The 16263-nt window shown below is 39.1% G+C and overlaps 1 protein-coding gene across 3 annotated transcripts in view; it reads right to left on the bottom strand.

Moving 5' to 3' along the window:
- The window catches only part of LOC103046947 (disks large homolog 4), a 197152-nt gene that overhangs the window by 124588 nt on the left and 56301 nt on the right, over positions 1-16263 (bottom strand). Inside the window, exon 1 of one of the 3 annotated variants that reach the window (XM_049465216.1) lies at positions 9389-9717. The exons of 1 other annotated variant lie outside the window; for it this stretch is intronic. In XM_049465216.1, the coding sequence (XP_049321173.1) occupies positions 9389-9631 (243 nt within the window). In that variant the 5' untranslated portion in view covers positions 9632-9717. Of the gene's footprint in view, positions 1-9388; positions 9718-16263 lie in introns of those variants that run through there. One more of the 3 variants, XM_049465215.1, reaches the window with a different exon arrangement.

Raw genomic sequence — 16263 nt, 5'->3', positions numbered from 1 at the left:
CTGTTTACTGTTTACCAACATGGTCACTTTACTTGCACTGAGACACTTTATCTCCACTGCTCTAATTCACATTATCATGCTGCTATAGCACACTTGCACTCTGGACTTCATGTTGCTGAACCTTCTACTCTCTATTTATTTTTTTTATTCTTTGGGATATTTATCTATCTATTTTGTATATTCTATTTCTTTTATTGTATTCTTTTTTTTATCTATATATCTATTAATAACAGCTCTTTGGGTGTAAAACTGGATCGTGAGATCACAATTTCCTTCCACATCATGTACCACATGTGATGCGAATGACAATAAAATCTCCTTGAATCCTTGAATCCATGAATCCTTAATTTTTTTTTGTACCTTACTTGTTTTATACTTTTTTATATTATCTTATTAAAATGCTATTTTAATTATTTCATTTAAAAAATGGTCAATCCTTTTCCTATGTTAATTGCTCGACTACATTGTAACTGAGGGCCACCCTAAATGTACTCTGAATTTAAATAAAGGTTGATTGATTGATTGATTGATTGATTGATAATGTGACAGATATTCATGATAGGAATATACTGTACTAATAGAAACACATATATGATACACTGTAAGTATGTGTAACCATATTTATAATGCCTTATTAATGTCTTATAAGTAAAGATAAATGTGTGTGTGTGAAACAGAACATAGACTATAAAACATGCAGTATTTCCCATAATGCACTTTATCAGGGCAAACCCCCTCTGCAGCCCTCCAGCTAAACACTGAGAAAAAGAGAGAGACCCTCTCCAGGTTGTTTCCATGGTAACATCTGCAGGGGCGGGGATTCCCTAACGGTTCTCCAGTAGTGCACACACACACACACACACACACACATACAAAATAAACATATACACTCTATAACGCTCTATAATGTTCATATGATTGACAACACGCTCATTCTGACAGACTATAATACACTACAGGAAGTGTAGGGGACGCTCTATGATGCTCTATAATGTTCATATGATCCACAACACGCTCATTCTGACAGACTGTAATACACTACAGGAAGTGTAGGGGGCGCTCTATAATGCTCTATAATGTTCATATGATCCACAACACGCACATTCTGACTGACTGTAATACACTACAGGAAGCGTAGGGGGCGCTCTATAATGCTCTATAATGTTCATATGATCCACAACACGCTCATTCTGACAGACTGTAATACACTACAGGAAGTGTAGGGGGCGCTCTATAATGCTCTATAATGTTCATATGATCCACAACACGCACATTCTGACTGACTGTAATACACTACAGGAAGCGTAGGGGGCGCTCTATAATGCTCTATAATGTTCATATGATCCACAACACGCTCATTCTGACAGACTGTAATACACTACAGGAAGCGTAGGGGGCGCTCTATAATGCTCTATAATGTTCATATGATCCACAACACGCTCATTCTGACAGACTGTAATACACTACAGGAAGCGTAGGGGGCGCTCTATAATGCTCTATAATGTTGATATGATCCACAACACGCTCATTCTGACAGACTGTAATACACTACAGGAAGCGTAGAGGGCACTCTATAATGATCTATAATGTTCATATGATCCACAACACACTCATTCTGACAGACAGTAATACACTACAGGAAGTGTAGGGGGCGCTCTATAGTGCTCTATAATGTTCATATGATCCACAGCATGCTCATTCTGACAGACTGTTATACACTACAGGAAGCGTAGGGGCGCTCTATAATGCTCTATAATGTTCATATGATCCTCAATACGCTGACTCTGACAGATTGTAATACAATACAGGAAGCGTAGGGAAGGGATCTATAATGCTCTATAATGCTCTATAATGTTCATATGATCCACAGCAGGCTCATTTTGACAGATTGTAATACACTACTTGAAGCTAGATCAGGACTCTTGATTGCACTTCTGCATCTCGGTTGCCAGTTATCCCATATCACCTTGAGTATTTACACCTTTTTCTACATTGTCACCCATAACTGCATTAACAGTACATCAGTTTGTTGCCAAATAATCGCTTTAAAGGTTTGGGGCAGACCTTCGTTTATCTCAAAGTATGAAGCAGTGCTAATGAAATCTCAGATCAAACACACTCACACTTTGTGTCTCTGTCCCTTTCTCCATATGTCTCTTTCTCCACGTCTCTGTCCCTTTTTGCATATGTCTCTTTCTACGTGTCTCTTTCCTCATCTCCCTGTCTCTGTCCCTTACTCCATATGTCTCTTTCTCCATGTCTCTGTCTTTTTCTGCATATGTCTTTTTTCCCCATGTCTCTGTCCCTTTCTGCACATTTCTCTTTCTCCATGTCTGTCTTTTTCTCCATATGTCCCTTTCTCCATCCCTGTCTCTTTCTCTTTGTTTCTCTCCTTATCTCCCAGTCCCTGTCCCTTTCTCCTTGTGTCCATTTCTCTATATGTCTGTTTTCCCATGTCTCTGTCCGTTTCTACATGTCTCTTTCTCCCTGTCTCTGTCCCTTTCTCAATACGTCTCTTTCTCCATGTCTCTGTCCCTTTTTGCATATGTCCCTTTCTTCATTCCTGTCTCTTTCTACGTGTCTCTTTCCTCATCTTCCTGTCTCTGTCCCTTTTTCCATTTGTCCCTTTCACCATCCCTGTCTCTTTTTACATGTCTCTTTCCTCATCTCCCTGTCTGTTTCTTTCTCCATATGTCTCTTTCTTTATGTCTCTGTCCCTTTCTCCATATGTCTCTTTCTCCACATCTCTGTCCCTTTTTGCATATGTCCCTTTCTTCATTCCTGTCTCTTTCTACATGTCTCTTTCCTCATCTTCCTGTCTCTGTCCCTTTTTCCATTTGTCCCTTTCACCATCCCTGTCTCTTTTTACATGTCTCTTTCCTCATCTCCCTGTCTGTTTCTTTCTCCATATGTCTCTTTCTTTATGTCTCTGTCCCTTTCTCCATATGTCTCTTTCTCCACGCCTCTGTCCCTTTTTGCATATGTCCCTTTCTTCCTTCCTGTCTCTTTCTACGTGTCTTATTCCTTATCTCCCAGTCTCTGTCCCTTTCTCCTTGTGTCCATTTCTCTATATGTCTGTTTTCCCATGTCTCTGTCCGTTTCTACATGTCTCTTTCTCCCTTTCTCAATACGTCTCTTTCTCCATGTCTCTGTCCCTTTTTGCATATGTCCCTTTCTTCATTCCTGTCTCTTTCTACGTGTCTCTTTTCTCATCTTCCTGTCTCTGTCCCTTTTTCCATTTGTCCCTTTCACCATCCCTGTCTCTTTTTACATGTCTCTTTCCTCATCTCCCTGTCTGTTTCTTTCTCCATATGTCTCTTTCTTTATGTCTCTGTCCCTTTCTCCATATGTCTCTTTCTCCACATCTCTGTCCCTTTTTGCATATGTCCCTTTCTTCATTCCTGTGTCTTTCTACATGTCTCTTTCCTCATCTTCCTGTCTCTGTCCCTTTTTCCATTTGTCCCTTTCACCATCCCTGTCTCTTTTTACATGTCTCTTTCCTCATCTCCCTGTCTGTTTCTTTCTCCATATGTCTCTTTCTTTATGTCTCTGTCCCTTTCTCCATATGTCTCTTTCTCCACGCCTCTGTCCCTTTTTGCATATGTCCCTTTCTTCCTTCCTGTCTCTTTCTACGTGTCTTATTCCTTATCTCCCTCTCTCTTTCACTTTCTACATATGTCCCTTTCTTCATCCCTGTCTCTTTCTACACGTCTCTTTCCTCATCTCCCAGTCTCTGTCCCTTTCTCCATGTCTCTGTCTTTTTCTGCATATTCCTCTTTCTCCATGTTTATGTCCCTTTTTCCATATGTCCCTTTCTCCACCTGTCTCTTTCTACATGTCTCTTTCTATGTCTTTTTTCCCATGTCTCTGTCCTTTTCTGCACATTTCTCTTTCTCCATGTCTGTCTTTTTCTCCATATGTCCCTTTCTCCATCCCTGTCTCTTTCTCTTTGTTTCTCTCCTTATCTCCCAGTCCCTGTCCCTTTCTCCTTGTCTCTATATGTCTGTTTTCCCATGTCTCTGTCCGTTTCTCCATATGTCTCTTTCTCCCTGTCTCTGTCCCTTTCTCAATACGTCTCTTTCTCCATGTCTCTGTCCCTTTTTGCATATGTCCCTTTCCTCATCTTCCTGTCTCTTTCTACGTGTCTCTTTCCTCATCTTCCTGTCTCTGTCCCTTTTTCCATTTGTCCCTTTCACCATCCCTGTCTCTTTTTACATGTCTCTTTCCTCATCTCCCTGTCTCTGTTTCTTTCTCCATATGTCTCTTTCTTTATGTCTCTGTCCCTTTCTCCATATGTCTCTTTCTCCACATCTCTGTCCCTTTTTGCATATGTCCCTTTCTTCATTCCTGTCTCTTTCTACATGTCTCTTTCCTCATCTTCCTGTCTCTGTCCCTTTTTCCATTTGTCCCTTTCACCATCCCTGTCTCTTTTTACATGTCTCTTTCCTCATCTCCGTGTCTGTTTCTTTCTCCATATGTCTCTTTCTTTATGTCTCTGTCCCTTTCTCCATATGTCTCTTTCTCCACGCCTCTGTCCCTTTTTGCATATGTCCCTTTCTTCCTTCCTGTTTCTTTCTACGTGTCTTATTCCTTATCTCCCTCTCTCTTTCACTTTCTACATAGTCTCTTTCTACATGTCTCTTTCTACATGTCTCTTTCCTCATCTCCATGTCTCTGTGCTTTTCTGCACATGTCTCTTTCTCCATGTCTCTGTCTATAAAACGTATTCTGGTTTCAGATGTGTTTCTTCATAATTTGGACTAGTATTAAAATCTACAATGCAAAACATTTTGAAACAATGAAAAAACACTGAATTTGAAACAGTTTAGAAGAGAGAAAAATGAGATGTAAAATGGGCGGAGCTTCACAGGAGTTCGACCAATGGGAGGCTTCGATACTGAGAGACATTTTCCTGCAGCACCAACTTCATAAAACTGCAGCTCCACAACCTACAGCCCAGAATGACTTAGCAAAAATCACACACACACACACACACACACACACACACACACTCACACTCTCATACAAACACACTCACACTCTCACACACACACACACACACACACACACACACACACACACACACTCTCACACACACACACACACACACACACTCTCACACACACACTCACACACACACACACACTCACTCTTAAAGAGCTGTTGAATCAGCGTAAGGTCGTTCAGGGCCAGTTTAATAACAGACTCATCTTCAGTTCCCCCACGAACATCACTATCATCACTATCATCACTATTATCACTATCATCACTATTATCATCACTATCATCACTATTATCACTATCATCACTATCATCACTATTATCACTATCATCACTATTATCATCACTATCATCACTATTATCACTATCATCACTATCATCACCATCATCATCACTATTATCACTATCATCATAATCATCACTATTATCACTATCATCACTATCATCACTATTATCACTATCATCACTATCATCATTATTATCACTATCATCACTATTATCACTATCATCACTATTATCACTATCATCACTATTATCACTATCATCATAAGCATCACTATTATCACTATCATCACTATCATCACTATTATCACTATTATCACTATTATCACTATCATCACTATCATCACTATTATCACTATTATCACTATCATCACTATTATCATCACTATCATCACTATTATCACTATCATCACTATTATCACTATCATCACTATTATCTCTATCATCACTATCATCACTATTATCACTATCATCACTATTATCACTATCGTCACTATTATCTCTATCATCACTATCATCACTATTATCACTATTATCACTATCATCACTATTATCATCACTATCATCACTATTATCACTATCATCACTATTATCACTATCATTACTATTATCATCATCATCATTTTTTCAGTGATATTATCTGCACACACACACACACACACACACACAGTATATACCCAGTATGTGTATATTTACAGAAATATATCAGATCAAATGTATAAATATATATTTTATGCTTTATTACACAATAAAAATATATAACATTAGAACTAATATTATAAAATAAAGGTAAATAGATAAGTATAGTAATAACTCTAGTATAGATTAGACTAATAGACTAACTCCATTCACTTCCATTCATTCTGTACCTGTTTAAATTACTACTGCTGTAAACTGCATTTTCTGTCTGTCTCTCCATCTGTCTATCTGTCCCTCTCTCCATTTATCTATCGGTCTATCTGTCCCCTCTGTTTGTGTCTCTCTATCTGTTTATCTGTCCCTCTCTTCATTTTTCTCTCTCTCTCTTTTTGTCTGTTTCTTCAACTGTCTACTCCTATCTGACTTTTTCTCTACCTGTCTGTCTTTCTGTGTCTATCTGTCTTTCCATTTCTCCATCCCTTTCTTTCTATCCAGCCCTTTCTGCAACCATCTGTCTTTTTATCTGTCTGCCACGCTGTCTATCTATCTGTCTGTCTTTCTCCAATCATCTGTCCCTCTGTCTGTCTTATTACCATATTTCAGTCTGTCTCGTTCTCCATCTGTCTGACCATTTGTTTCTTTTTCATTTTGTCTTTTCTATTCTCCAGCTATGTTTTGTCCATTTCTCGATCTGTCTCTCTATCTGTCTTTTTATCTGCCTACCACTCCATCTATCCCTCTATCCCTATTCCCTATCTGTCTGTATCTTTTTCCAGTCGTTTATTCTCTGTCTCTTTTATCACCATCCATCTGTCTTTCAGTCTGTTTCATTCTACATCTGTCTGACAGTTTGTTTCTTTCTCATTTTGTCTTTTCCATTTTACAGCTATCTGTCCCTTTTTCCCATCTGTCTCTCTATGTCTGTCCATTGTCCATTGGTCTGTCTCTCTCTCTGCCACTTCATCTATCCCTCTATCCCTATCTGCCTGTCTTTCTCTAATCGTCTATCCCTCTGTCTGTCTTATCACCACTGTCATTCTCCATTTGTCTGACAGTTTGTTTCTTTCTCATTTTGTCTTTTTCATTCTCCAGCTATCTGTCTCTTTTTCCATTTGTCCATCTCTCTGTCCAGCCCTTTCGTCAAACATCTGTCATTTTATGTCTGCCACTCCATCTTTCTATTTGTCCCACCTGTCCCTATTCCTTATCTGTCTGTTTTTCTCCAATCATCTATCTCTCTGTCTGTCTAATCAGCATCTGTCTGTCTCTCAGTCTGTCTTTTTCTCCATCTGTCTGACACTTTGTTTCCTTCTAACAGTGTCTTTTATATTCTGCAGCTATCTGTCTCTTTTTCCATCTGTCTCTCTCTCTATCTGTCTGTCTCTATTTTCTAGCCCTTTGGGCACCCATCTGTCTTTCTGACAGTTTGTTTATTTCTCATTTTGTATTTTCCACTCTCCAGCTATCTGTCCCTTTCCAGTTGTCTTTCTACATCTGTCTGTCCATTTCTTTATCTGTCTCTCTCTCCTTATCTAGCCCTTTCAGCAACCATCTGCGTTTTTATCTGTCTGACACCTCATCTATCCCTCTATCCCACCTGTCCCTATTTCCTATCTTTCTCCAAACGTCTATCCCTCTGTCTGTCTTATCACCATCTGTATGTCTCTCAATCTGTCTCATTCTCCATCTGTCTGACAGTTAGTTTCTTTTTCATTTTGTATTTTCCATTCTGCAGCTATATGTCTCTATTTCCATCTGTCTCTTTCTCCAGCTGTCTCTCTTTGTATGTACATTTCTCCATCTGTCTCTCTCTCCACTTTTCTGTAAGTTTTTTTTTCTCATTTAGTATTTTAGATTCTCCATATACATGTCCCTCTTTACAGTTGTCTGTCTCTATCTGTCTGTCCCTTTCTCCATCTGTCTTTTTATCTGTCTGTCATTCCATCTATCCCTATATCCTACTTATTCTCCAATCGTTTATCTCTCTGTATGTCTTATCTCCACCTGTCTGTCTCTCAGTCTGTCTCATTCTCCATCTTTCTGTCAGTTTGTTTCTTTCTCATTTTGTCGTTTCCATTCTCCAGCTATCGGTCCCTATTTCCTTTCTCTATCGGTCTGTCCATTTCTTAATCAGTTTTGTCTCTCTTTCTATCCTTTTCTTTTGTCTGTTACATCCTTTTTTATGTTGTCTGTCTCTTTTCCACGTCTCTGTCTTTTTCTCCATGTTGCAATATGTCTCCTTTTTCCAATATGTCTCTTTTCTCATCTCTCTGTTCCTTTCTCCATATGTCTCTTTTTCCATGTCTCTTTCCCTTTCTACATATGTCTCTTACATTCTCTCTCTGTCTCTCCATTTCTCCTTGTCTCTGTCTGTCCCTTTGTCCACCTGCTCCTCCATATTTCTGTCCTTATCTCCTTTATTTCATACATCTGTCAAGATTGTCTATATCTGTTTGTTTCTTTATACATCTGTCTCTCTGTCCATCTTTTCTTTTCAGTTTGTCTGTCCTTACCTGCACCTGTCTCTCTGTCTCTCTCTCTGTGTCTCTCTGTCTCTGTGTGTGTTGTGAACAGTGTTCTGCAGTAATCAGAGAGATAATGAATATTATATACGCACATTAGTGATGCTGCTTCATCACAAACACCCAGACAGAGAGAGAGAGAGAGAGAGAGAGAGTGAGACAGAGACAGAGAGAGAGAGAGAGAGTGAGACAGAGAGAGAGAGAGACAGAGAGAGAGATAAAGGCTGGTTAGATAGGTAGTCTGGTTTGGATGCCTACTGACCAATTTGATATATGGCAATTTCCATTGCATTATATTTCTCTCTCTCTCTCTCTCTCTCTCTCTCTCTCTCTTTCTCTCTCTCTCTCTCTTTCTCTCTCTCTCTCTCGCTCTCTCTGCTCACTCAGCTAATTTACTCTAAGACATGCAATACATGTATCTCTCTCAAACACACACACACACACACACCTGTTCCTACACTTATGCATATTCAACAGGTTTACAAAGTTACCCAATTATACTAATACCAACACACACACACACACTCACACACACACACACACACACTCACACAAACACACACACACTCACACAAACACACACACACACACACACACAGTGACGATGCACACTGCAGATGTTTTCATACCCCGTCATAAAAAAAATAGTGAAAACGTGACTGTGCATCACACACACACACACACACAGACACACACACTATACACACACACTTACACACTTACACTCACACTCAGACACACACTGTCTGCATTCCCACACAACGCCAACAGCACGTCTGAACCTCTGCCGTAAACAACCCAAAAACCTGCAGCACAGAGAGACAGAGAGAGAGAAAGAGAGAGGGATGGAGGGATGGAGGAATAGAGGGATGTAGGTATAGAGGGATGGAGGCATAGACGGATGGATGGATGGAGATCCCCGCGGAAGAAAGGCGGATACGTACCACGCAGGAGCAGAGTGAAGGCAGTTTAGTACGACCCTTCATCAGATACACACGCACACACACAGCGGCCGAGCGAGAGAGAGAGAGAGAGGAGGAGGAGAGGAGAGAGGGATGAGGACAGAGAGAGAAAGAGAGAGAGGCTGGGAGAGAGAAAGGAGGGAGGGGGGGACTGTACTGAGGGGGAAAATGAAATAAAAAAAGAAATGGGGAAGAGAGAGAGACAGAGAGAGGAGGGGGCGTCATAAACTAAAGAGAGAGAAAGAGAGAGAAAGAGGGTAAAGATTGATGGAGAGATGTAAGGATAGTTTAGAGGAAGAGAGAGAAAAGGTAGAGAGAGATAGATAAAGAGAGACAGAGCAAGAAGAATAGGGAGAAAGGTAGAGAGATAGAGAAAGAGAGAAACAGCGAGAGAAGAAGAAAATGGATAGAGAGAGAGATAGAGAGAGAGAGAGTGATAGAGGGATAGATGGGGAAGGCACTAATGAGAGCAGAGAGAAAATCCTGGCAGAGGAAACGATGAGTGAGTCACAGAATATGTTTATGAAAGAGAGAGAGAGAGAGATAGAGAGAGAAAGAAAGAAAGAAAGAAAGAAAGAAAGAAAGAAAGAAAGAAAGAAGTGGAGAGAGCATGGACAAGTAGAGGTAGAAACAGGATAGGAAGAGAGATATAAATATATATAGAGAGAATGACAATAAAAGAGAATTGGCAAAGTGAGAGAATAAAAAATAGTAAAAAGGGAGAGAGAAAATGAAAATAAATGAAAAGAAAATATAAGGAATGTGAAAAATGGAGAGAAAAAGAAAAATAGATAAGAAAAGTGAGAATTAGAGAAAAAAGAGAAAGAGAAAGTCGAGAGAGAGAGCAGTGAGACAGTAAAAGTGTAGAGAGAGATAGATAGAGAAACAAGGGAGAGATAAAACGTTCATGGAGAGAGAGAATGCTGGAAAAGAGGAAAGGGATAGAGAGAGATAGAAATAATGAGGAAAGAAGTTGGAATAAGAGAGAGAAAGGAAATGAACGAGAAAAAAGTAAGAGAAATAGCAAAAGAGAAAAGGATAGAGTGAAACTGAGAAAGAAACGAGAGACAGAAAGAGGAATGAAAAAAGAGTAAAAAAAATAATGAGAAAAAAGAGAAAGAAGAGAGAATGAGAAAAAGGAGAAGAGAAAGAGATTGAAAACTGAGAGTGAGGAAAGAAAAAAGTAGATATAATATATAAAGAGATAGAGAGACAGTAAGAAACAGAGAGAAAATGAAAGGATGAGAGATATAGAAATTAATGTGATAGAGAGAGAAAAAAGAGTAAAAAAAATCAAGAATGGAGAGATGAAAAAATAGAGAAAAGAGAGAGAAAGAATAAGAGGAAATGAATGTGATAGACAGAGATGTAGAGAGAAAGAGAGAGAGAGAGCGAGAGAGAGAAAGAGAGAGATAGAATAAGAGGAAATGAATGTGATAGAGAGAGATGTAGAGAGAAAGAGAGAGAGAGAGAGAGAGAGAGAGAGAGAGAGAGAGAGAGAGAGGTCTTTGCCTGTGCTATTTTCGGAAATTTACGATTTTCTTTTTTTTGTTATTTTCTTCACGCTCGCATAGCTGTTTATACCCACACACTCACCCCACCTCTCCCTCTCTCCCTCTCTCTATCTCTCTCTATCTCCCTCCCTCTCTGTCTCTCTGTCTCTCTATCTCTTTCTTTCTCTCTCTCTCTCTCTCTCTCTCTGTATTTGAATTCATATTCATACTCTGTGACCGTGTCTCTTTCATCCAATCAGAGCTCAGGAGGAAGAGGAAGAGAATTAGAAAGATAGAGAGATAGAAAAAGATAGAGAGATAGAAAGAGAGAGAGATAAAGAAATAGAAATAGAAAGAGAGAGAGAGATAATTTTATTTTCTCTACTAAATTGATGAATGGATTCTGTAAACAGTATTTAATGTTAAAATGTGTGAGTGTGTGTGTGTGTTGTGTGTGTGTGTAGTGTGTGTGTGTGTGTGTGTGTGTGTGTGTGTGTAGTGTGTGTGTGTGTGTGTGTTGGTAGGGGTGATAATTAGTGAGTATCTCAGTAAACAGACTCGACACTATTAAAACAACATCAGTAAACAATTTAAACCCAATTACCAGAATAAACATGCAGATCTAAACCAGTACAGAATGCATGCTGTACTAGTGTGACATAACTGAGTCATACCAGTATGATGTCATAACTACTATTGTTACATCATCCTGCTGTAGAGTAAATACATGGAACATACTGAAAATAATGCTACAAATATATTGTTAAATAACAGTAAGCTAGGACAGTAGCATTATGATGTAACAAGTGTGTAACCTTACACTGACATGATGTAATAACAGGTGAGTAACCTTTTATTGCTATGATATAACAACAGGTTTGTAACCCTACATTGCTATGATGTAACAGCAGGTGTGTAACCTTTTATTGCTATGATGTAACAACAAGTGTGTAACCTTACACTGCTATGATGTAATAACAGGTGTGTAACCTTACACTGCTATGATGTAATAACAAGTGTATAACCTTACACTGCCATAATGTAACAACATGTGTGTAACCTTACATTGCTATGATAACAACAGATGTGTAACCATACACTGCTATGATGTAACAACAGGTGTGTAACCTTACACTGCTATGATGTAACAACAGGTGTGTAACCTTACACTGCTATGATGTAACAACATGTGTGTGTAACTTTACACTGCTATGGTGTAACAACTTTGTTACTCTATACCGCTATGATGTAACAGTAGCTGTGTTACTCTATGCCACTTGATGTAACAGCAGCTGTGTTACTCTATACTGCTATAATGTAACAGCAGCTGTGTTACTCTATACTGCTATAATGTAACAGCAGCTGTGTTACTCTATACCGCTATGATGTAACAGCAGCTGTGTTACTCTTTGCTGCTATAATGTAACAGCAGCTGTGTTACTCTATACTGCTATGATGTAACAGCAGCTGTGGCACTCTATGCCGCTATGATGTAACAACAGCTGCGTTACTATATACTGCTATGATGTAACAGCAGCTGTGTTACTCTATGATGCTATAATTTAACAGCAGCTGTGTTATTCTATGCTGTTATGATGTAACAGCAGCTGTTTTACTCTATGCCGCTTTGATGTAACAGCAGCTGTGTTACTCTATGCTGCTATGATGTAACAGCAGCTGTGTTACTCTATGCTGTATGATGTAACAATAGCTGTGTTACCTCATGCTGCTATGATGTAACAGTAGCTGTGTTACTCTATGCTGCTATGATGTAACAGTAGCTGTGTTACTCTATGCTGCTATGATGTAACAGTAGCTGTGTTACTCTATGCCGCTATGATGTAACAGCAGCTGTGTTACTATATGCTGCTATGATGTAACAGCAGCTGTGTTACTCTATGCCGCTATGATGTAACAGCAGCTGTTACTTTATGCTGCTATGATGTAACAACAGCTGTTACTCTATGCCGCTATGATGTAACAGCAGCTGTGTTACTCTATGCTGCTATGCTGTAACAGCAGCTGTGTTACTCTATGCTGCTATAATTTAACAGCAGCTGTGTTACTCTATGCTGTTATAATGTAACAGCAGCTGTGTTACTCTATGCCGCTATGATGTCACAGCAGCTGTGTTATTCTATGCTGCTATGATGTATCAGAAGCTGTGTTACTCTATACCGCTATGATGTAACAGCAGCTGTGTTATTCTATGCTGCTATGATGTATCAGCAGCTGTGTAAATTTATGCTGCTATCATGTAACATCAGCTGTGTTACTCTATACTGTATGATGTAACAATAGCTGTGTTACCTCATGCTGCTATGATGTAACAGTAGCTGTGTTACTCTATGCTGCTATGATGTAACAGTAGCTGTGTTACTCTATGCTGCTATGATGTAACAGTAGCTGTGTTACTCTATGCCGCTATGATGTAGCAGCAGCTGTGTTACTCTATGCTGCTATGATGTAACAGCAGCTGTGTTACTCTATACCACTATGATGTAACAGCAGCTGTGTTACTCTATACTGCTATAATGTAACAGCAGCTGTGTTACTCTATGCCGCTATGATGTAACAGTAGCTGTGTTACTATATACCGCTATGATGTAACAGCAGCTGTGTTACTCTATACTGCTATACTGTAACAGCAGCTGTTACTCTATACTGCTATGATGTAACAGCAGCTGTGGCACTCTATGCCGCTATGATGTATCAACAGCTGCGTTACTATATGCTGCTATGATGTAACAGCAGCTGTGTTACTCTATGCTGCTATGATGTAACAGCAGCTGTGTTACTCTATGCTGCTATGATGTAACAGCAGCTGTTACTCTATGCCGCTATGATGTAACAGCAGCTGTGTTACTCTATGCTGCTATGATGTAACAGCAGCTGTGTTACTCTATGCTGCTATAATTTAACAGCAGCTGAGTTACTCTATGCTGTTATGGTGTAACAGCAGCTGTGTTACTCTATGCCGCTATGATGTAACAGCAGCTGTGTTACTCTATACCGCTATGATGTAACAGCAGCTGTGGTTCTCTATGCTGCTATGATGTATCAGCAGCTGTGTTACTCTATACCGCTATGATGTAACAGCAGCTGTGGTTCTCTATGCTGCTATGATGTATCAGCAGCTTTGTTACTCTATACCGCTATGATGTAACAGCAGCTGTGTTATTCTATGCTGCCATGATGTATCAGCAGCTGTGTAAATCTATGCTGCTATCATGTAACAGCAGCTGTGTTACTCTATGCCGCTATGATGTAACAGCAGCTGTGTTACTCTATGCTGCTATGATGTAACAGCAGCTGTGTTACTCTCTTCTGCTATGATGTAACAGTAGCTGTGTTACTCTATGCTGCTATGAGGTAACAGCAGCTGTGTTATTCTGTGCTGCTATGATGTAACAGTAGCTGTGTTACTCTATGCTGCTATGATGTAACAGTAGCTGTGTTACTCTATGCTGCTATGATGTAACTGTAGCTGTGTTACGCTATGCTGCTATGATGCAACAGCAGCTGTGTTACTCTGTGCTGCTATGATGTAACAGTAGCTGTGTTACTCTATGCTGCTATGATGTAACTGTAGCTGTGTTACGCTATGCTGCTATGATGCAACAGCAGCTGTGTTAGTCTGTGCTGCTATGATGTAACAACAGCTGCGTAACTATATGCTGCTATGATGTAACAGCAGCTGTGTTACTCTATGCCGCTATGATGTAACAGCAGCTGTTACTTTATGCTGTGTTAGTCTGTGCTGCTATGATGTAATGACAGCTGTCACAGTTTTATATTAGTAAAACTTCCTGTCTGCTTTCATCCATAAAACATGTTTTATAGCCTCCATCTCTCCATCCATCTCTCTCTATACCTGCACCTACTTCTGAATCCTTTCATCCATCCCTTCATCTCTCTCTCTCTTTCATTTCTCCTTCCATCTCTGTTTCCTCCATGATACCCTGCCACATCGTCATGGCAACAATCAGGCCCCCATTGGCTCGGTTGCTAAGCAACTCGCATCACCCGTAAGAGGAACGCGAAGATAAAAAGTAAAAAAACAAACAAATCACACACACACACACACACACACACACACACACACACACACTCTAACACACACACACACACACACTCAAACAGTAAGTTCAGACTGTAACTGATGACGAGTGTATACCCGAGTAACTTCAGGGTGGCACAGTGTGGGCATCTTACACATCTGGAAACATCTGCTGGCATTATCAGTTCTGATTTAATGTTCAATCAATCCTTAATCAATACCGGGTATTACTAATTGAATAGCAATAAAAGAGTTTTAATCAATTCTCACTACAATATCACTACAAGTGTATCAATCCTCAGTCAATCCCCAGTATCACTACAAGTGCCCTCAATCAATCCCTATTATTACTAATTTAATATCAATAGAAGAGTATTAATCAATCCTCAGTATCACTACAAGTGTATCACACCTCAATCAATCCCCAGTATCACTATGAATTTATCAATCCTCAACCCCTATTATTACTCATTTAATATCTATAAAAGAGTTTTAATCAATCCTCAGTATCACTACAAGTGCCCTCAATCAATTCCTCTTATTACTAACTTATTATCAATGAAATAGTTTTAATCAAACCTCAGTATCACTACAAGTGTATCAAACCTCAATCAATCCCCAGTATCACTACAAATATATCAAACCTCAATACCTATTATAACTAATTTAATATCAATAAAAGAGTTTTAATCAATCCTCAGTATCACTACAAGTGTATCAAACCTCAATCAATCCCCAGTATCACTACAAATATATCAAACCTCAATACCTATTATTACTAATTTAATATCAATTGAAGTGTTTTAATCAATCCTCAGTATCACTACAAGTGCCCTCAATCAATCCCCAGTATCACTACGAATGTATCAATCCTCTATACCTATTATAACTAATTTAATATCAGTAAAAGAGTTTTAATCAATCCTCAGTATCACTACAAGTGCCCTCAATCAATCCCCAGTATCACTACGAATGTATCAATCCTCTATACCTATTATAACTAATTTAATATCTATAAAAGAGTTTTAATCAATCCTCAGTATCACTACAAGTGCCCTCAATCAATCCCCAGTATCACTACGAATGTATCAACCCTCTATACCTATTATTACTAATTTAATATCAATAAAAGAGTTTTAATCAATCCTCAGTATTACTACAAGTGTATCAGTCCTCAATCAATCCCCAGGATCACTACAAGTGTATCAGTCCTCAATCAATCCCCAGTATCACTACAAATGTATCAATCCTCTATACCTATTATTACTAATTTAATATCAATAAAAGAGTTTTAATTAATCCTC

This window comes from Astyanax mexicanus, chromosome 1 (assembly GCF_023375975.1).
Source record: "Astyanax mexicanus isolate ESR-SI-001 chromosome 1, AstMex3_surface, whole genome shotgun sequence".
In the NCBI taxonomy this organism is placed as follows: domain Eukaryota; kingdom Metazoa; phylum Chordata; class Actinopteri; order Characiformes; family Acestrorhamphidae; genus Astyanax; species Astyanax mexicanus.
This window is presented reverse-complemented; position numbering and strand designations above follow the sequence as displayed.